Source organism: Tachyglossus aculeatus, chromosome 25 (assembly GCF_015852505.1).
Source record: "Tachyglossus aculeatus isolate mTacAcu1 chromosome 25, mTacAcu1.pri, whole genome shotgun sequence".
Taxonomy (NCBI): domain Eukaryota; kingdom Metazoa; phylum Chordata; class Mammalia; order Monotremata; family Tachyglossidae; genus Tachyglossus; species Tachyglossus aculeatus.
The window spans coordinates 22,188,032-22,208,775 of NC_052090.1; the positions used below are offsets into that span (position 1 = coordinate 22,188,032).

At 46.6% G+C, this 20,744-nt stretch overlaps 1 protein-coding gene across 1 annotated transcript; it reads left to right on the top strand.

Moving 5' to 3' along the window:
• The first annotated feature begins 362 nt into the window (after positions 1–362).
• VXN (vexin) lies at positions 363–20,173 on the top strand. Its single transcript, XM_038766708.1, has 6 exons — positions 363–580; positions 6,352–6,407; positions 16,106–16,268; positions 17,293–17,354; positions 18,717–18,787; positions 19,758–20,173. Exons 1-6 carry the CDS (start codon positions 514–516, stop codon positions 19,942–19,944), a joined length of 606 nt encoding a protein of 201 aa, XP_038622636.1. The 5' UTR covers positions 363–513; the 3' UTR covers positions 19,945–20,173.
• Positions 20,174–20,744: the final 571 nt, after the last annotated feature.

Genomic DNA, 20,744 nt, shown 5'->3' on the forward strand with positions numbered 1-20,744 from the left:
CTTTGTTAAATCAGAACTTTAATGCCAGGCATTCAAAATGGTCCCAGGTTGCTAACTGAGCTAAAAAAAACCTTAAAAACAGCACTGAAAACTTTTGAAAACCTCAGTTAAAGGACAAAAAAAAAAAAAAGAAAACTGCCAGTAAGAGCGTTTAGAAATTCTTCAGCCAATTCTTCTAGCAGGCCAAGTTACTGCACTTCTGGGTCACATTATTCATAAAAGCTTGCAAATTCCTGCCTGCAGTCCTTCAAAATAATGTGTAAAACCATAGTCAGCAGCAGGTTCCAAGACCTGCCAGATAGAATTTTTGCAATAATAGAATTCATAGAAAGACAGATGGGGAGTAGGAAATGTTGCAGGGAAGAATCCGGAATGAGATGAGATCACAGCATCAGCTTGTCCTTTGTGGACTTGGACAATGATTGTGGAGGCAGATTGGATTAGTGAAACGTCTTTCCCAGAAGTTCAGAGCAGTGCCCCGCTCGGCACGCTTCGGTGAAAGACGGCTGAAAAATGCAGCAGATATACAGCTGCAGCGATGAGAATCTGGAAGTCTTCACCACCGTGATTGCATCCAAAGGTGAGTGGAATCTGTTTATGCCGATCAAATCCTGATGAGGACTCCTGCCGAGAGCAAGAAACAGGGTCTTCCCCATCAGGTGATGTCGGGAAGATTCTCCTCTGGTTTGACTGGGATTTTCTTGCAGCTCACTGATCTTTTGTTGCTGCCAGAGAGGAAGTGGTCAGATGATCTGTATCTCTGCAAACATTTCATCGGGGAAAGGAAAAAAAATCCGAGGAAGGTCAGATGCTCCTTAGTCCCCGTTATTCCTTCATAATGACCAAAGATGGTCATTAGCAGAGTCGGCAAATAATTAATTTAGGAAATAGAAATTAAAATGAACATATCCAGAGTGAGAAATTTAATCTTGCATTTGCTCCTGTGAGTTAGTGAGGTTGTGAAAGGAGACGAGGTTGGCTCAGAGTGTCTCTTTGGAAACAGTCTCCTGGCAGTGTAGGCAGAAATTATGAATGTAGGGGAGAAAAAGGATGACTAGTGTTGCGGGAGGGGAGGTCCATGTTAATTTTGGGGTGGTCCCCAAGCTTCAGAGAGGCCATCCCCAATACAAGCAGGGAAGACAGGAGCATCCGGATGCATCGGTACCAATAGCTCACTAACTAGCTCCGGAATGAGCAGGAGAGTCTTTTTTATTTTTGGTGGGTGGTGGGTGTCAGCTGATTCATTTTCTCTCTGCAGATTGTAGAATGGGACTTACAAAAAAAAAAATCTCTTGTCTGAACAATGCCCCTGCTCCCAAAGGGATGTTCCATTTTCCTTTTCCATGCCCCCTCTGCTGCGGTCCTTGTATTTCCGGGCAAGTGGCTGTGGATTTCATTGTTATTTCAATGACATTGTGGCTTGAATGAAAGGGGCTTGGCGTTTGCGGGTGTTGGGATTTCCCAAATCTGCAATTCCTTTTTCTTGCCGTGTGAGTCGAGTGGCCGGCCTCCACATAGAGAAGGAACCTGGGCAAAGTCCTAGACACCAGGGGAGAGTAGGCAGGAAGAGGGAAGGGTAGCATGTGGGCGCCGAGCCGGCCCCTCCAAACCAGACAGTTGCACTTGCTAAATAGCGAGGTAGTCGAAGGTGAATGCGGGCAACGTCTCAGAGCTGGTTGACTGCTCCCATCTCATTACAATGCTCCTTTTGCAAGCCTGCAGCATGAGGCGGGAGAATTTCACCTCAAGGGAATTTGGTCTTTTCTAGTGGTGCCTGATAACACCTCTGTGGAGGTGATGAATATGTTTGACCCCGCATCATCTTGGGCCCAGTGGAAGGCTAAAGATCATTCATGTTCTATTTTGTGGAGGGTAAACCTAGCATTCTACACAGAACCAAATGTTTGCAGATATTCTTGGGTTTGTCCCTGCACGGCGAGGATGTTTTCTGAGCATTTAGTCAGGTTTGAATCTGACAGTCGTCCTAGATTAATCCCACGCAGACTACAATGCTCAGAGCCTCGCCTCTATTTTCTTTTCCAATCAGTGGTACTTATTGGGCACTATACTAAGCACTTGGTAAAATGCAGCAGAATTGCTAGGCCACAATTCCTGTCCCCATTTAGCTGATAGTCTACCGTGCCAATTTGAGCTCCTGGCAGTAGATATTTGGGGAGTACTCCACACTGGAAGCATCAGCACGCCAAGACTATTTCCTATTTCTAGACTGTGAGCCCACTGTTGGGTAGGGACTGTCTCTATATGTTGCCAACTTGTACTTCCCAAGCGCTTAGTACAGTGCTCTGCACACAGTAAGCGCTCAATAAATACGGTTGATGATAGGCCACCCAGCGGCACACGTGGTCACATCGTCTGGCACTCCATCCCGGCTGAAGAGTGGGTGCTGATGCCCCGCTGCTGCCGCATACAGTGCCTTTGCCCCCCTCTTCAGTCCTGCACCTTCACTCCAAGCACCCCTCTCCTCTTCCCTGCCCACACCAGCCCAGGGGGCCAAGGCAGCATGGGCGACTCGGAATGGGGAACCGGAAGCAGCAGCAGTAAGGGCAGGGTAGCTGCCACAACAAAACCGATACACCCGTGGCCTGTAACCGATACAGCGGTGCAGTGCAGAACCATGGCAGAGGCCCGCTGCATTTGCTATGCCATTGAGATGTGCTTCAGAAGACCAGTGGTTCCCCTCTAGACTGTAAGCTCATTGTGGGCAGGGAATGTATCCATTTATTGTTGTAGTGTACTCTCCCAAGTGCTTAGTACAGCGCTCTGCACCCAGTAAATGCTCAATAAATATTACTGACTGAAAGAGAACAGCGGTCTCTTCAAAAGGCCATACAGGTGGCCTCGGAGACAGGTTACATTGTGCCTGCACTGGTAATTATGACTATGTGCCTGACTCTAAGTCAACCTGTTCCTAATGGAAGTGTGAACTGCTCTGCACATAGTAAGCGCTCAATAAATACGATTGATGAACTGCCTTTTACCTTGAGCTGTACATTGTGTTCAATTCTCCCAACTAGGCCCAACCAAGGGAAGTTAGCCAGAGTCAGCAGTGACCCACAAGCTGCGTTTCTGATGCTCCAAAACATAACAGGGGTGGGGGTGCCGCTTGAGGAGCAATGGAATTTTTTTTCCCACTTAACCCAAGGATGTTGTGATTTTCATACTGGCTACCAAAATGTGCAAACTTGCGTTTCAATAGCTCTCACTAGACTGTAAGCTCCTTTTGGGCAGATAATGTAACAACCCATTCTGTTTTATTGTACTCTCCCAAATGTTTAGTACAATGCTCTGCGCACAGTAAGCCCTCAAAAAACACTGACTGAACTAACTCCATGTGTGTTTGACATAAACCAATCGTTGTGGTCAGCCTTTACAATATGCACACAAATTTCCACATAGATTCTTAGATCATACTAGAGTTGAGAGGGCAAGTGAATGGTTAAGCAGTAGGGAAGTGGGCTAGGACTCCCACCATTTCCCAATATTGATAAGTCCGATCGATGACAGAGTTGAACCCCTAGGCGTGTGGCCAAAAAAGGCTGAGCAGTTGCACCTGCTGTTGTGGCTCTTATCCTTCTCAAAATCCCAAATACCTGCATGGTCGTAGGGGATGCCTACAAGGGGGAGCTCTGCTTTGCTCTTCCCTTTCAGGGGTAGCTAGGACAGCAGGTCCCCCTAAAATTGGGAATGGCTCCAGGGTCCAAGGATGAGAACGGAAGACTATAAGCAATGCCATCTGGGTCAGGCCCCCCACATTCTACCATTCACAGGGGCAGTGAAGGATGCTTAGAGGAATAGGGTGTTGATTTGCCTTCCTGGAATCGGGGCCATTCTCTGAAACTTGAGACAGTTAGAAGCTGGACTCAAGGTCTCTCTCGGCTGTAGGAATCCGGGGTTCTGCTTCTTTAGTGGTGGCACCGTGGTCCGGAGGCCAGACCTGGCACTGAGTCCAGTGCCCTACTCTTCATTTGAATGATCACTGCCAAGTCTCACCTCAGTTCCTTTGTCTCCAGAAAAAAAATCAACCTACCCTGGACAATGGAAAACATGGCAGTGTTTGTAAATCCACTTAGTGCTTGCAGAAGGAAGGTCCTAGTTTGGGGATACCATTAGGGTGACCCTGAAGGCTTTCCACTCTGAATTTCACTGCAAAGATGAAAGCAGTGGTTTTACCAAGAAGTCTCACCGGCGACTCTTACTTCCTGAGGGGGGAGGGTAAGGTTGGGTTAACCCCGTGCAGATCAAATGACGCTATTTAAAGTGATTCCCTTGGGAGAGGAAAGGGCCATGTTAAAATGAAAACTGGGGGCTACAGCAAGGGGAGAGGAAGACTCCCAGGCTGGAGCCTGGAATCTCAGCGGCCCTGCAAAAGCAAGCCAGGGTTCTGTCAGCCGCCATCACATTTACAAGACTACATGTCTTGTACATGTCTACAAGACGTCTTGTACATGTCTACATGTGTACAAGACATGTCTTGTACATGTCTACAAGACTACATCTACATGTCCAACACTGAATTCCTTATCTTCCCTCCCAAACCCTGCCCTCTCCCTGACTTTCCCATCACTGTTGACGGCACTACCATCCTTCCCGTCTCACAAGCCCGCAACCTTGGCGTCATCCTCGACTCCGCTCTCTCGTTCACCCCTCACATCCAAGCCGTCACCAAATCCTGCCGGTCTCACCTCTGCAACATCGCCAAGATCTGCCCTTTCCTCTCCATCCAAACCACTACCCTACTCGTTCAGTCTCTCATCCTATCCTGACTGGATTACTGCATCAGCCTCCTCTCTGATCTCCCATCCTCCTGTCTCTCCCCACTTCAATCCACACTTCACACCGCTGCCCAGATCGTCTTTGTGCAGAAACGCTCTGGGCATGTTACTCCCCTCCTCAAAAAGCTCCAGTGGCTACCAATCAACCTATGCATCAGGCAATAACTCCTCACCCTTGGCTTCAAGGCTGTCCATCACCTCGCCTCCTCCTACCTCACCTCCCTTCTCTCCTTCTACAGCCCAGTCCGCACCCTCCACTTCTCTGCCGCTAATCTCCTCATTGTGCCTCATTCTCGCCTGTCCTGCCGTCGACCCCCGGCCCACCTCCTCCCCCGGCCTGGAATGCCCTCCCTCCACACATCCGCCAAGCTAGCTCTCTTCCTCCCTTCAAAGCCCTACTGAGAGCTCACCTCCTCCAGGAAGCCTTCCCAGACTGAGCCCCCTCCTTGCTCTCCCCCCTCCCCCATCCCCATCCCCCCGCCTTACCTCCTTCCCCTCCCCACAGCACCTCTATATATGTATATATGTTTGTACATATTTATTACTCTATTTATTTATTTATTTTACTTGTACATATTTATTCTATTTATTTTATTTGGTTTATATGTTTTGTTTTGTCGTCTGTCTCCCCCTTCTAGACTGTGAGCCCGCTGTTGGGTAGGGACTGTCTCTATACGTTGCAAACTTGTACTTCCCAAGCGCTTAGTACAGCGCTCTGCACACAGTAAGCGCTCAATAAATACGATTGAATACGATTGAATTTACAAGGCCCAGCTCTGCCAGCTGAAAGAGGAAGGGGGCATGAGATGTCACCTCCAGCTTCAGCAAGTGGGCCAGCTCCCGCTTAGAGAAATCGGCAGGTCCCAGGGTCCTCTAGTTCTCGATCAATCAGTGGTATTTATTGAGCTCATACTGTGTGCAGAGCACCGTACTAAGTGCTTTGGAGAGTACAATACGGTTGGCACCCATGATCTCTGCTCTCACTTAGACTGAGTGATTCTTTCCTCCAAACACCTGAATGGGGACAGGTTTCCTTGCCAACAGCTTTACTGAGCTCAGGCCTAGACACCAGGATCAATAAATAGTATCAACGGTAACCGTAACTCCACACTGATAAGACGGATCAATGGAGGAGCTGTACCTCCTATGCACACACCCAGAGAGGGCTGAGCAGTTGCATATGTTCTACTGGCCCAGGAAGAGTTTAAGGAAGTTCAAAGTTGCCAGTCTAGTGGATTTTTCTAGCCCAGGGCCCTCACACTTGGCATTGCTCTGCTGGGACCAGCTCTACTCTGGGGTTTGAGCCATCGTTTCCTTCCCTCCAGACTCGGCTCAGAGGTTGATGCTCTTTCGCCTCTACATCAAGCTGGTTGTTGGTTTAGTTATGGCCTAACTCCCACCAAATTTTTGTTCTCCTGCCTTCTAAATTAAGGCCAAGTGCCTAGCATAGCGCGCTGCTCACAACGGTTGGGCAGTCAGTGTTGTCGTTGAGGATTTGGGTTGCTGTCTACCTTTTGCCTGCATTCCTCTAATGGGTTTTCTTTAACTCACTTTGCAGTGTCCAGTCCATCCAGAAGAAAAGTTAAAAGTTCACAACACATCTTGACCAAAAGCGTAAGAAACGTTGTGCTTTTATTCTATTTGTACTACCTTATTCAAGAGTCCTGGGTTCTGGGAAAGGGAAGGAGTTTTATATACTGAACAATTCTTTATTGCCGGGATAGAGATCAAATTTTTTCAGGGCACTAGGAGACCAAATCTAGGCAAAGTTTCTGTTTTCTGGGGAGTGGTGCGAGGCATAAGGTCTATATGAAGAGAAAAGAGGTTGAATAGGATGTGATGAGCTATTTTAGGGCATTTCGAAGCACAGGGACGCTGGGTTTGGCAACACTGAGAAGCACCTAAATTAGCCTCTGATGTTTTGTGGAGCAGAAAGGAAACATGGGAATCAAAAAGTTCAAATTTTGCAGCTCTTTTCCTGCATTTCTATGTTATCCTGAGCAGGCCACTCAATCCCACCCCACATGAATCATGTATGCAACAGGGAATGGATTTGGGGAGTAATTACAGGATTTTTAAAAATCTGAGTTAAAATTTCTAAAATTGGGGGCATATTTTATCTTTCCAGCATTGGCGAATGAAGCAAGTGACAAGAGGACACTTGCCATCAAAGCCACCCATTGGCAAATACTGAGGTTAATGCAATCCTTGCTTCACCTGGGATATCGGACCCAATGTCCAGCCAAAATCTAACCACATCCAAGCTCTGGATTGAGGTTAGGGCTCCATATTGGAACTAGAAGAATGACTGACACTCACACAAGTCATCAATACAAGACGACCTCTGACACCAGTCACCCAAGGAAACACCAGGTCTTTAGAAATACAATGAAGGGAAATCCCCATCAGAAATACTGGATGTGTTTTAAAGTGATCTAACCTTCCTGATATCACTTTCTAAAGTACATATAGATTTTCTGGTGATAATGAAGATACTGACCATTCATACCTCTCCCCCACCAAAAGATACTAAATCCGCAATGATTTGGATAAATTTGTAAAACTTAAGTTTTCTTTACATTTTCATTGCTAATACATGCTCAACACATTTTTAAAAATGAAAGTTTAGGATTTGAACTTGATTTTTAAAATCTGAATTGGGGGATGAGAGATGGAGGAAAGGGGTAGAAATCACCCTAAAACATCAAACCCTATTAAGTGACACCTACCTGTTGGCCTGAGGTGGGGAGGGTAGTAAGATATGGGCAAACAGTTCGGAACCTTCAAATCCAACTTTCTAGGCAACTGCAGGAGAAGATGCCAAGTATTTAACTTGTACTCAACCCAAGCCTTCGATATGGCTACCTTTTCAAACTGTTCCCCTTCTTGAAATACTTCTATTCAAAAATGTAAAATGTCCAATTAAATGTCATTTCCAGCTTTGGAAAAAGTAATTAAGAATAAAAAAAGTCTTTAGGTCCCTTCTGATTGACAGTATTTTTTGTGTGGGACTGACTAGGCAGGGCCACTTCTAAACCAGCCCAGACAGGTTTGTAAAAATTGGGGACTCCAGCCTTTTAAAAGAAAATTTAATGAAGATTATTTGGAATATCATCATCATCATCATCAATCGTATTTATTGAGCGCTTACTATGTGCAGAGCACTGTACTAAGCGCTTGGGAAGTACAAATTGGCAACATATAGAGACAGTCCCTACCCAACAGTGGGCTCACAGTCTAAAAGGGGGAGACATCATCATCATCATCATCATCAATCGTATTTATTGAGCGCTTACTATGTGCAGAGCACTGTACTAAGCGCTTGGGAAGTACAAATTGGCAACATATAGAGACAGTCCCTACCCAACAGTGGGCTCACAGTCTAAAAGGGGGAGACAGAGAACAAAACCAAAGATACTAACAAAATAAAATAAATAGAATAGATATGTACAAATAAAATAAATAAATAAATAGAGTAAAAAATATGTACAAACACATATACAGGTGCTGTGGGGAAGGGAAGGAGGTAAGATGGGGGGGGATGGAGAGGGGGACGAGGGGGAGAGGAAGGAAGGGGCTCAGTCTGGGAAGGCTGGGAAGGAATATGCATGTTTATAGAGACTTCTGATGGTCACATTGGCCAGAAATGCTTTCTTTAGTCTCACCTAAATCCCTCATCCTGCAGTTTAAATTTATTTCCTCTTCTCTCCTGGCAGAGAAAAGACAAAAACTGCTCTTCCAACTTTTTGGTCTGTTAGAGTTGGTCCATTCTTCTCCCTAGTCAGACTGTCCTCTTCCCTATGCATCCTACAGGTCTTCGCATGCCTTCTGAGCCCAATACACTCTCCCCCTGCCTAGAACTCTCACCCCAGGTCTACAGTGCCTCTCCGTCCAGAATCTCCCAGGCTAGCCTCTCTCGGAGTGTCCAGGATCTGCCTCATTCATTCAATCATATTTATTGAGTGCTTACTGTTTACAGAGCACTGTACTAAGCGCATGGGAGAGTACAATACAACAATAAACAAGACACATTTCCTGCCCACAAAGGGCTTACAGACTAGAGAGACTCGTCTCCCATGGTTCCCCTTCCAGGCCCAGATGCACCCTTCGCTATCTGGTCTGCCTGTTACTTCTCCCTGCCCATGACCTATGGAAGCTGAGAGGGTTAAACCTGTGGGCTTATGTGTTTTTCTCCCTGTTCCAGGCTTTATAACCCTCTCAGCACATTCGCTGTAGCCAAAGCCCAGTTTAAAGCTGAGGAACATTTAGTATTTAACCACCTCCCTCTCCTTCCCTCTATCCTTCCATTCTTTTCTGCTCCCCCATCCCCTCTCCCACCCTGGCCACGCGACTTTATCTTTCCTCCGACGGTCCCCTCAACTCAGGGTGGCTGCTCGGCTCTCAAATTTAGAGCCTGAGGGGCCGCGGCAGGAACAGGCTGTGCCCGGCAAGATAGAGAATAAACCTCTCTTTCAGGAGCAATTCGCCACACAATCAGCTCTTTCAGCTGCCCATTTCCTGGTGTGGGTTTAACGTACTCCTTGTGGGCACCGTGTAATGGCCACAGCATATTGTGTGGGTTTGAGAAACCAGGTGAAGGGGCTATTTGCCTTTTCTTGTTTTTTCATTTTTTTCCAACACAAGAAGGAAGGTTTCTTTCCTTAGTTCCATCACCTACTGCTAGAATCTCCCGGGTGGCCAGCCGGGGTGATCTGAACCAGAATCTGAGGTGTGTAGGGGTGTCAGCAACAGACAACAAAGAGAGCAGCCAGCCATTCCCACAACTACTGCAGACCACAAACATGTCACTGAAGAGCTGAGTAGCTCATATTTATGTGATAGTGGCCAAGTTTTCCTCTGCCCCCTGGGAGATGGATAGACAGAGAGGGGGAGTGCAGAGGGAACTGGCGAATGGTCTACTGGAGAGTTCAAGGAATTGGGATGGAGAAAGCCTGGGATTCAACATAGGACCCTGGGTAAACCACAAGGCCCTGGGTCTCAGTTTCCCTATCTGTTACAGAAGGGCATTGAGCATACTACTGAGTAAAGCCTCTTGGACATGAATCACCTCTGATCTCATGTCTTGGGCCTGCTTCAGTTTCGATGTCCTCTGGCTTTCAATGAGACTGCAAAGGTCAGCCCTGGTGGGGCCTGGGATGAGTTTCTGGGCCCCTCTTCTTACCCCCACTCCCATATTCAGTGACACTGGTGAATGTGAGGATGTCCTGATTATGCCAATCCAGAATTCCAAACTCTCCCTCTACTTTCAGACCCAATCTCACTATTTGGTCAACCTGATATTTTTCCCGTTCCCTAGTGAGACTGCATCTGCTCCCCTGTTAAGGAATACATAATAATAATGATAATAATAATAATGGTATTTGTTAATCACTTACTATGTGTCAAGCACTGTTCTAAGTGCTAGGGTAGACACAAATGAATCAGGTTGGACACAGCCCTTGCCCCACATGGGGCTCATAGTCTTAATCCCCATTTTACAGATGAGTGAACTGAGGCACGGAGAAGTGACTCGCCCAAGGTCACACAGAAGACAAGCGGCAGAGCAGGAATTAGAACCCAAGTCCTTTTGACTCCTAGGCCCGTGTCTATCCACTAAGCCATGCTGTTTCCCCTGGTCTCTTCCTCCCTTCAAGGCCCTACTGAGAGCTCACCTCCTCCAGGAGGGCTTCCCAGACTGAGCCCCTTCCTTCCTCTCCCCCTCGTCCCCGTCTCCATCCCCCCATCTTACCTCCTTCCCTTCCCCACAGCACCTGTATATATGTATATATGTTTGTACATATTTATTACTCTATTTATTTATTTATTTTGCTTGTACATATCTATTCTATTTATTTTATTTTGTTAGTATGTTTGGTTTTGTCTCCCCCTTTTAGACTGTGAGCCCACTGTTGGGTAGGGACTGTCTCTATATGCTGCCAATTTGTACTTCCCAAGCGCTTAGTACAGTGCTCTGCACACAGTAAGCGCTCAATAAATACGATTGATGATGATGATGATGTTGATGAAGAATGGGCCTTCAAATGGCTCCAAGGCTCTGGGGTATCCTCTCCACCTATCCCAATTGACGTTCCACCCTACCCATAGAGGGTCCTGCCCCAACCCCATGGCAACCCTCTGAAGAACCGTATGCATACACTAACAGCGACTGACTGACTATATGTTCTGAGAGGACTCCCTAGTTTCAGCTGGGTTTGGAGGTCCGGACACACAGAGAAATCCCTATGTCAAAAAAAGACAGTGACAAGCCTGCTAGCTTCACTAAATGTCCCAAAGGTGGAGCATTTCGTGCCTCCAAGGGGTACTGTGAGAATTTCTTCTCCAATCTTCCTTTCCCAGAGAATGTATCCCTGAAAAACAACAGGGCTTATGAGGGAGGGCCCGGGACCAGAAGGTGCAGCTAAGGGAACAGGAGAGATAATAATAATAATAATAATAATGGCATTTATTAAGCGCTTACTATGTGCAAAGCACTGTTCTAAGCGCTGGGGAGGTTACAAGGTGATCAGGTTGTCCCACGGGGGGCTCACAGTCTTCATCTCCATTTTACAGATGAGGTAACTAAGGCCCAGAGAAGTGAAGTGACTTGCCCAAAGTCACACAGCCGACAATTGGCGGAGCCGGCATTTGAACCCATGACCTCTTACTCCAAAGCCCAGGCTCTTTTCCACTGAGTTGTACACGAAGACCCATGCAGGGCTTAGTAGTTGTTCATTAGGGACAAGAGAGAGGGGGAGACCCTAGAAATGCTAAGGATGACTTCAGGCCTAAGTGTAGAGGAAATTAAGGTACCGAAGTTACAAAAAAGACCACACGGCTCTGAGAGAGAACAAGCCATCTCACCCTCTTTTAGCTCTTATTCCCAACCTTGAATGGTCCTGCTGAAGACAGGGAGTGAGAAGTAAGGGCTTTATGAGGCTCCAAACAAGAAAGTGGTAAAGGATCAGTCAGAAAAATGAGTTATGGAGGGGGCAGTTGGTCAGGGCCTTCCAGTCCAGAACAAACAGGCCATTTCCTGGCTTACTCTCTGAAAATTGGACTCTCTGATCCATCCCAAAAAGCAACTTTGCACTAATCCCACAGGCAGATCTTAGTTGGGTGCCACCCTCAGAGCCTTGAGTTAGTATGTGCAAAATCTGGGCCATGGCAGACCTGACCTATATTAGTCAAGATCTGTTATTTTGATTCATTGAGCAGTGACACATTTGCGGTGAAATCAAGCGAATGAAATAATGAGGCAGGGTCATATTCTGCTCTCAGACTCCATGGGAAAGACAAAAATCTGGCCCTCGGAAAGGCCCGAACGGATATCAGATGCTCTGGTCATGGCCATGGGGTGCGGCATGGGCAAGGATGCATGAAGTACTACTGTAATGATGCCAATCCATACTAATCGAGGCAGAAGATAAGGCTTGGCTGGTACTGGAGATTCCCAGAGAAAAACAGGACTGGGCATGTTCAGGATGGGGCAAACACTTTCTCTGTGGACCAATTCTTAATGTGACAAACTGTGCCACACTTGTTCCTTCCAAGTCAGCCTTCTAGCCACACTTCACTCCCGACTCTCCTGCCTCCACCCCCTCACTCACTCTGCTCCTCTGGTGAAGAACTCCCTCCCCACATGAGACGGACCACAGTTCTTCCCCCATTACATCTCCTCCAACAAGCCCTCCCTGATTACCAGCATGGCCTAGTGGAAAGAGCACGGGCCTGGGACTCACAGCACCTGGGTTCTAATGCTGGCTCCGCCGCTGTGTGACCTTAGGCAAGTTACTGAACTTCTCTGTGCCTTAGTTCCCTCATCTTCAAAATGGGGATTCAAAACCTGTTCTCCCTTCTATTTAGACTTGATCATCTTGTATGTACCCCAGTGCTTATAATAATAACAATAATGGCATTTATTAAGCGCTTACTATGTGCAAAGCACTGTTCTAAGCGCTGGGGAGGTTACAAGGTGATCGGGTTGTAGCACGGGGGGCTCACAGTCTTCATCCCCATTTTCCAGTTATAGTGCTTGTGCTTAACAAAAACCACAGTTATTACTATTATTATTATTCAGGGTAGTGGAAAATTAGCCATGTCATCCCTTTAGCCAACTCTAGCATCTTTCAAACTTATTTATGCCCTCTTCAGCACTCATGTACATACATGTACTCAATCATTTACTTTGACTACTCAAGTTGTAAATATTTTTATGCTTTGTCTATCCTGTTAGAGTGTAAGCTCCTTGGAGCAGTGAATATGTCACTTTCTTATTCTGTACTCCTAAGAGCCTACTACAGTACAGTGCACCAGTGAGTGTTAATAATAATAATAATGGCATTTATTAAGTGCTTACTATGTGCATAGCACTGTTCTAAGCGCTGGGGAGGTTACAAGGTGATCAGGTTGTCCCACAGGGGGCTCACAGTCTTAATCCCCATTTTACAGATGAAGTAACTGAGGCACAGAGAAGTGAAGTGACTTGCCCAAAGTCACACAGCTGACAATTGGCAGAGCCGGGATTTGAACCCATGACCTCTGACTCCAAAACCCGGGCTCTTTCCATTGAGCCATGCTGCTTCTCAATAAATACTACTACCACTCTTCCAAACAGGCCCCTAATTAAGCTGGGGTTTCAGGAAAGACCCTATACTTGCTCCTTCATTGTCAAAGCCCCCAAATTAGTGCTGCCACTCATCTCATTCCAGAGCACATAGGAGATGTGAAGTGAAATCTGGAGACTTTCTTGTATTTAGGATCTTATATAGGATCTCACCTCCTGCAATGTACATGGTGAGGCTCTTCCATCAGTGTCTCTTGGATTAATGACCACAAAAGGTGGGGGGGGGCGGGGGGAGCCAAAAAATAATGTTCCTTTCTTCCAACAGCTCTCCCTTTAATTCACTGCGGGATGGAACAATCGTTGTTGACCAAAACTGAGGGGCTTGTCAAATGTAAACATAAATGATGTTCCCATGTAACATTTGAAAACTCTAGTTAATTACTCTCTGGGGGAGAGAGAGATTCAGAGCTGATGGCCACAATCTCGGTTTCTCTGTTGTTCTTGACTGCCACAAGGAATATAGAAATATTATAGAATAATATATAGAAATATAGAAATAGGAATATAGAATATAGAAGGAATATGCCACAAGCTATAGAAGTCACTCTAGATATTGTAAACTCTTCCCTCTAGACTGTAGCTACTCCCTCTAGAGTGTAAGCTCCTTGTGGGCAGTAGGGAATGTGTCTCCTAACTCTGTTGTATTGTGCTCTTCTAAGTCTAGACTGTAGCTCCTCCTTCTAGGCGCAAGCTTCCTTGTGGGCAGTAGGGAACGTGTCTCCCAGTTTTGTTGTACTGTATACTCCCAAGCGCTTAGTACAGAGCTCTACACACAGTAAGCGCTCCTTAAATACCTTGGATTGATAGATCACTGCGTGAAACCTCACAGAAGCCAAAGAAGAAGATTAGAAAATTTGGGACCCAAGTTTGCATTTCTTTTATGTATTTTACAGTTTGAGGAGAAGTTATTTCATTAAGCCCCTATTTATGGGGAAGCAGTGATGGTCCTACCTATGAGGACTTGGAGGCAATGATCATTTATCACCAGTGAGCCCGCAGACCTAGCAGGTACACTGTCATTAAAACAAGCATCAGGGCCCCTGGTGAGTGTGTACTTCTTTTCCCTCCATTTTGGAGATTTCAGCTGTGGTCAAACCACATCAAGATCAAAGTAAGCATCTATGGCCCTGAAGCCAGACATAATCCCTATTAATCACCATCATCATGGCCATGGACATCATGCATGAAAGCCAACTGGAATGGGGTGGATTGTACACAGAACCCCAAGAGTTTCAGCTGATTCATGGAATGGCATCTGGGGATCAGACTGTATCCACATTAACAAATTCCAAGCCAGAGCTTTGGGGGTTTTATCCTGGAAGGTCAAAGCACAGCAAGACAACTTCAACGCTTTCTGACTTGTTTTCAGATGAGCATGTGTCCTTAAGGGTAAGCTTTTTCCTGGAGAGTCAGTCAGTCAGTCATAGCCCACCCCTACTGCAATACAATTCACCTGATAGATGGTGAGAGAAGCAGCGTGGCTCAGCGGAACGAGCCCTGGCTTGGAAGTCAGAGGTCATGGGTTCTAATCACAGCTCTGCCGCTTGTCAGATGTGTGACTTTGGGCAAGTCATTTAACTTTTCTGTGCCTCAGTTACCTCATCTATAAAATGGGGATTAAGACTATGAGCCCCATGTGGGCCAAACTGATCACCTTGTATCCTCCCCAGCACCTAGAAAAGTGCTTGGCACATAGTAAGCACTTAGCAAATGCCATCAGTACTATTACTATTATTCTGAGATTGAATATGCAAAGCCCTTAGTCATTTTAGGGTTTACAGTTGGGAAGAGACTCCCAAGGCCTTGGATATGAGGCCTTAGGTCTGGTGAGAAGGGGCTGAGAAACTGCCTGTGGCCACCACTGAAGGGGCCCGATACTTGTTTCTTTATTCCTTTTCTATATTTTTGCAGAGGCAGTGTTGCTCAGTGGGCAGTACACAGGTCTGGTAGCTAAGAGACCTGGGCTCTAATCTCAGCCCTGCACTGGCCTGCTGTGTGACTTCAAGTGATTACTTCACCTCTCTGTGCCTCAGCTCCCTCATCTGCAAAATGGGGATAAAACAGCTAGCGAGAGCAGGTGGTATATTCCCATTATACAGATGGAGACTCAGATCTAATTTTCTAGTATTTACCCCAGCACTTAACACACAGTAAGTGCTTAATAAATGCCATAATTACTATGAATTATGATTAATCCCCTAGTCATTTCCTAACCCTTCAGTAGTCAATATAGTCCCTTTAGACTGTACAGTGTGGGCAGGGAATGTGTCTGTTATAGTGTTACACTGTACTCTCCCAAGCACTCAGTACAGAGTGCTCTGCACACAGTAAGTGGTCAATAAATATGACTGCCTGACTAGTCTTTAGAATTGGGGAAGACCTCAGGACTACTTACCATCAATAAAGGCCAAGATCTGATCAATCAATCAATCAATCGTATTTATTGAGCGCTTACTGTGTGCAGAGCACTGTACTAAGTGCTTGGGAAGTACAAGTTGGCAACATATAGAGATGGTCCCTACCCAACAGTGGGCTCACAGTCTAGAAGGGGGAGACAGAGAACAAAACCAACCATATTAACAAAATAAAAAAATATGGAACGCTTCACGAATTTGCGTGTCATATGCCCAAGCCCAAACAATCGATGAGTGCACACCTAAAACGAGATAGTTCTGTTTCTTTTCCACAGATGGGGGCTATACCCGATTATCATGGCCCTGGGACCATGCAGCTGCTGCCCTACCCTGACGATCATGTCCATGCCCCGTGGAGAGACGAGGACGGGAGGCGGTTTGTTCGCCTGCAGAATGGGTCCCAAAGCTTCCTCTCTGCCAAATGTCCTTCCAGGCATGGTATGTCCCTGGCTTCCCAGCTTCTGGAGGCAGGCCCCCCCCACAGGGGCCCCCAAATGGTGGGAATTCTTTGGTGGGCATACGGCCATTTTAATCTATCTCCCAGGATGGAGCTGTTTTAGAGTTGGTTTCTCCTTCCAGTTCCCCAGAGGATACCTAAACATCCATTTTCCAAGATTCTTCCTGACTTGTTTTTGAGTAGGCATGTGTCCTTAAGGTTAAGCCTTCTCCTGGAGGGTCATTCAGTAAGTCATAGCCCACCCCTACTGCAATACTATTCACCTGATATAGGGGTATTGTGAGATCGAATGTGCAAAGCCCTTTGAGCTCCAAGAACCATGCTATACCCACTGAAGGGATGATGATCATCAGCTGCGTGACTTTGGGCAAGTCACTTAACTTCTCTGTGCCTCAGTTACCTCATCTGTAAAATGGGGACTAATGAGCCCCATGTGGGACAACCTGATAACCTTGTATCTACTCAGCGCTTAGAACAGTGCTTGGCACAGAGTCAGTGCTTAACAAATACCATCATCATCATCTTCGTCCTTGTCCTCAAGACTCTAGAAATTTTTGTCCACAGCCCTATAGCCAGTTGGGATTCCTACAATATTTTTTTCATGCCCAGATTCTTTTTATCAGGGGCTCCCAAGATAAGAACTGTCTCCTGATGTGTATATGGGAAATCTTTGATAGGTTGGCTTCAACCTGAGAAGAAGCTATCTGGGTGTTTACCAGATTGCCCTCCGGAGATACATCTCATTTGGAACAGGCGATGGCCCCAGTTTCCCATGACGCTCTGATCCGATAGACACGAGTCCTGTGTGACAATCCCTGCCAGCGCCTGTTACCAGACTTCCTCTGGCCCCATCTCCAGAAGGGACCATCCGGAAAAGGGTCTAGGAGAACCCCTGCTAATAACCACTCCCAGCTCACTAATTGCCGCACACTGGCAAACAGCCACTTAGGGGAAAATTGGCAGAACTGTAGCAACGCTGAATGTCTTCTCTGTTCCATTCTGCAGTGGGAATTTCTGAATCAAAATCCTCAACTCTCTGTGGGAACCAGGTGCGAGCAAAGTTTTTGGTAAGTGAAATAAGCTTCACTAGCTGCCCGGTCGGCTGGACTTCAACGTGCATGCTGTGATGCCTGAATCAGTGCCAGGGGCAGGGCCAAATCTTGGCTCCCCCTCCCAGATCTTTTGTTTGAACAGACCTAATCTAGCAAATCATCCGACTCAGTGAACTTCAACGAGGCTGCTGCAGGTAAATGTGCAGATAATTGCTTCAATTTTTCACCTCTCTTTGTGGGTACAGACAAGGCCAGGGCCCCTGGGCAATGATCGCAGCAGTCTTAACTGCTGGGGGCACTAGACAAAGTCACAATTTCCATTTCTGATCATCTCCTTGCTTTTTGAACAGTGAGATTTTGCCTTACTCACATTCTTACTGGCAAGAAATGAGCAAAGTGAACCTGGAGCCCAGTTCTGAAGAAGGGAGACTGAACAGAACAAGATTTGGCCTAGTTGTAGAGTCACACGTGGAAAGTCAGAGACCAGAGGCCACATCCTGTCTAAGATGAGGCCTGCAGGGGTGGGGAAAGCTAAGTTAGCGGGTCAACCTGGCAAGTGTTAGACTCCTGCTTATTTTCCAGCACTGTTAAGAGGAATAAGGTGAAACAGGGTGGGGAGAGAATGCACTAAGGTTTGCAAACTCTCTGAGGACAGAGGACTGAGCTTGGCACATAGTAAGCGCTTAACAAATACCATCATTATTATTATGATTATATTCACATTAGGATAGTGTTTTCTTCTTTGCTTCCTGACAGTGGCCCCTTTGGCAGCCCAATATTTCCTCCCCTTCCTCCCCAACTTGAATGCAGAAATTTCCCCTCCCTTAGTCCCTCCCCCACTTGTGGAAGTGAAGGCTGTAGAGCAAAGAGAAGCCACCAAAGTTTTTTAAGAGTCCTGGAACTTCTCCTAGGAAAACATTCTCTCGGAAAACAACGCAATCCCTAACTAGCCACATGAATGATCCCGGACGCAGCCACGCAGCATCTAAATTAAAGCGGGCCGAGGGCATCTAAGAATTTTAATAAGAACTGAAACTTCAACTCACAACTCTGGTACAGGATGTCTTCAGTTTCCTGATGCTCCCTGCCATTGGATGAATCTTTAACCGGACTCCAGAAGGGGAGTTGGGCTCAGGGGGCTTTTCAGGCTGGTAGTCGTTGCTGAGTGGCCATCGAAGTCACTGTTGTCCAGACCATCACTCCAAAGGTTGCTTTGACCCTGGAAGAGATTCCATTTATGGGGTTGGTTTGTCTTTTTCAGTTGTTCTCTGTTGGTTATGACTTGTTTATACCAGTGTTCCTATGAAGGAAGCCACTTGAAGGGGGGAATGTCTGGGATTTTCTAACGCTCTCCTCCCTTCCTTGCTACGGATCCAGGTCTCCCAGACACCTCCTCCTGGCACTCGGATCATCGTAAAGCAACCGGCCACCCCAGCAACGGCAAAAGAGTAAGTTCTTTTCCTTCTACCTACACCATCACGGTGCAGCTCCTTGGCCAGATCCGGGCTGGAAGTGGGGCTGGAAGGGGTGGAAGAAAGTGCCTTTAGTTGAGGTCACTGAGTCCCTGAAAACCATGCTAGCTGCAAAGGGCCTCTCAATGGGGGCAACCCACTTCAATTGTCTCTAGCCACCTCGATTAATTCCCTTGAGCCGGCCTCCAGGGCTTGGCACCCAATTATCCTAGATTTGTTACAGCTCTGGGCTCCTTTTGGTGGGACCTATGGTTATTTGGTTTCTCTTGGGTGCACTAGAAGTAACTGGGAGACCATTTTCAGTTCCTCAGGGGAACACTAATTAGGCCAAAGGTCCTGCCAGTGGAAAAAAAGGAAAATCCATTTTGGAAATTTTTGGAAGTTTGTTTCTTCATCCTCCTTTGGTTTATGTAATCCCCCTGGCCCACAGTGGCCAGGAGCAGGCCCAAATTTCATCTCCCCTTTATTCCTCTCCACCCCTGGCACTTCACCCCTGGCTCCTAGGTACTTCTGAGTAAGGTTCTGGAAAAATGGATGGGAGTCTCTTCCTGGTAGTAAAGATTATAATGTGAATTGGGCGGTGGTCTTTAAGATGGGAAACTTTACCAATGTGGTCAGCTGCTTGAGCGATTACCTGGCTTTCACTACACCCTCCCTAGGGCAGCCAGTGACCTGCATGTATTGCTCTGGGCACTCAGTGTAAAGCAAGGATATTATATGGAGAATTTTCCAAGTAGCCTGTCAGAACCTATGTCAATCAATCAGCAGTATTTGCTGAGATCTAGTGTGTGCTGAACATTTCACTTAGCACTAGGGAAGATACAAGAGAATCAGGTCAGACACAGTCCTTATCCCACCTGGTGCTCGATAATTTTTTTAACTTTGCCATTAATAATTTAAGACACCATATAGAGACAATGGCTTCCTCTTTTTTTTTCCCCTCTAGACCTAGAAGGGCCTCCCAGAAGATTCCTGAAGATGACTCAATTCTTCTCCCAGGAGCAGAGGCCTCCTTACCCCTGACGGGCAGCACCTCCTATGGCACTCCCGGCCTTCTGCGAAAAATGTGGATGAAGCACAAGAAGAAGTCAGAGTACATGGGGGCCACAAACAATGCCTTTGAGGCAGACTGACAGTGATCCTGTTGGGACCCAGGGACTTTGGGCAATGGCAGGTGCTTTAGGATTTGCCTTGAGACCCATCCTGTGGTGAGTCCAGGACTGAATAAATACTATCCCTCTTGAACTGGACATTTGCCTCCCTAGGAGAAGTGAGAAATGAACCCTCCAGAAGGCAAAACTAACCTGAACTTCAGAAGTCTAAAAGGGCCTTAGACCCTTCATTCATGATATCCCCCCCCCCCCCCCCCCCCCCACCAGCAACCCCGTCTCCAAACCAGGCTAAACGTAAACCAACCAGGGGAGCCAGTTTCAACATTCCTGGTTCCACTGTTCCACTGTTCGCATAAAGGTTTGGGAATAGAAAGCCTAGGCACTCAGCATGGTCTCTCTTAATGTGTCACCATATTCACCATTGGAAACATTTCTCCTGAATAAATTCAGACTATGTAATGATTAAAGATCTGAAGAGATATCCCCTCAATCCTTAATCTCTGTCAGCAGGGGTGGCTAAAAATGCTCTGTTTTTCTCACTCACTGAGCCCGAAGGCCCATGTCAAATCCTCAAATCTTTTCAGGATTCTCTGAATCCTTCTCAGGATTCTCTGAATCCTTCTCAGGATTCTCTGTTCTCTGGTGCCAAAATCTTCTGGAATTCACTATTGACCAATAATTCAGATCCAGCATGATTTGGAGGAAGGAACCCTGGGGGAGTTCTGCTAGAATGTAGGCTCTTTGAGGACAGGAACCATGTCTATTATAGAGTCCATGGGACTCTCCCAAAGACTTTGTACAGTGTTCTGCAGACATTATGC

Bases quoted from the DNA above. Each gene is read 5' to 3' on its own strand.
- VXN (XM_038766708.1), top strand. From the start codon at position 514: ATGCAGCAGATATACAGCTGCAGCGATGAGAATCTGGAAGTCTTCACC. The intron at 6,408-16,105 runs GTAAGAAACGTT...TCTTTTCCACAG, and splicing joins AACACATCTTGACCAAAAGC to ATGGGGGCTATACCCGATTA. The intron at 18,788-19,757 runs GTAAGTTCTTTT...TTTCCCCTCTAG, and splicing joins ACCCCAGCAACGGCAAAAGA to ACCTAGAAGGGCCTCCCAGA.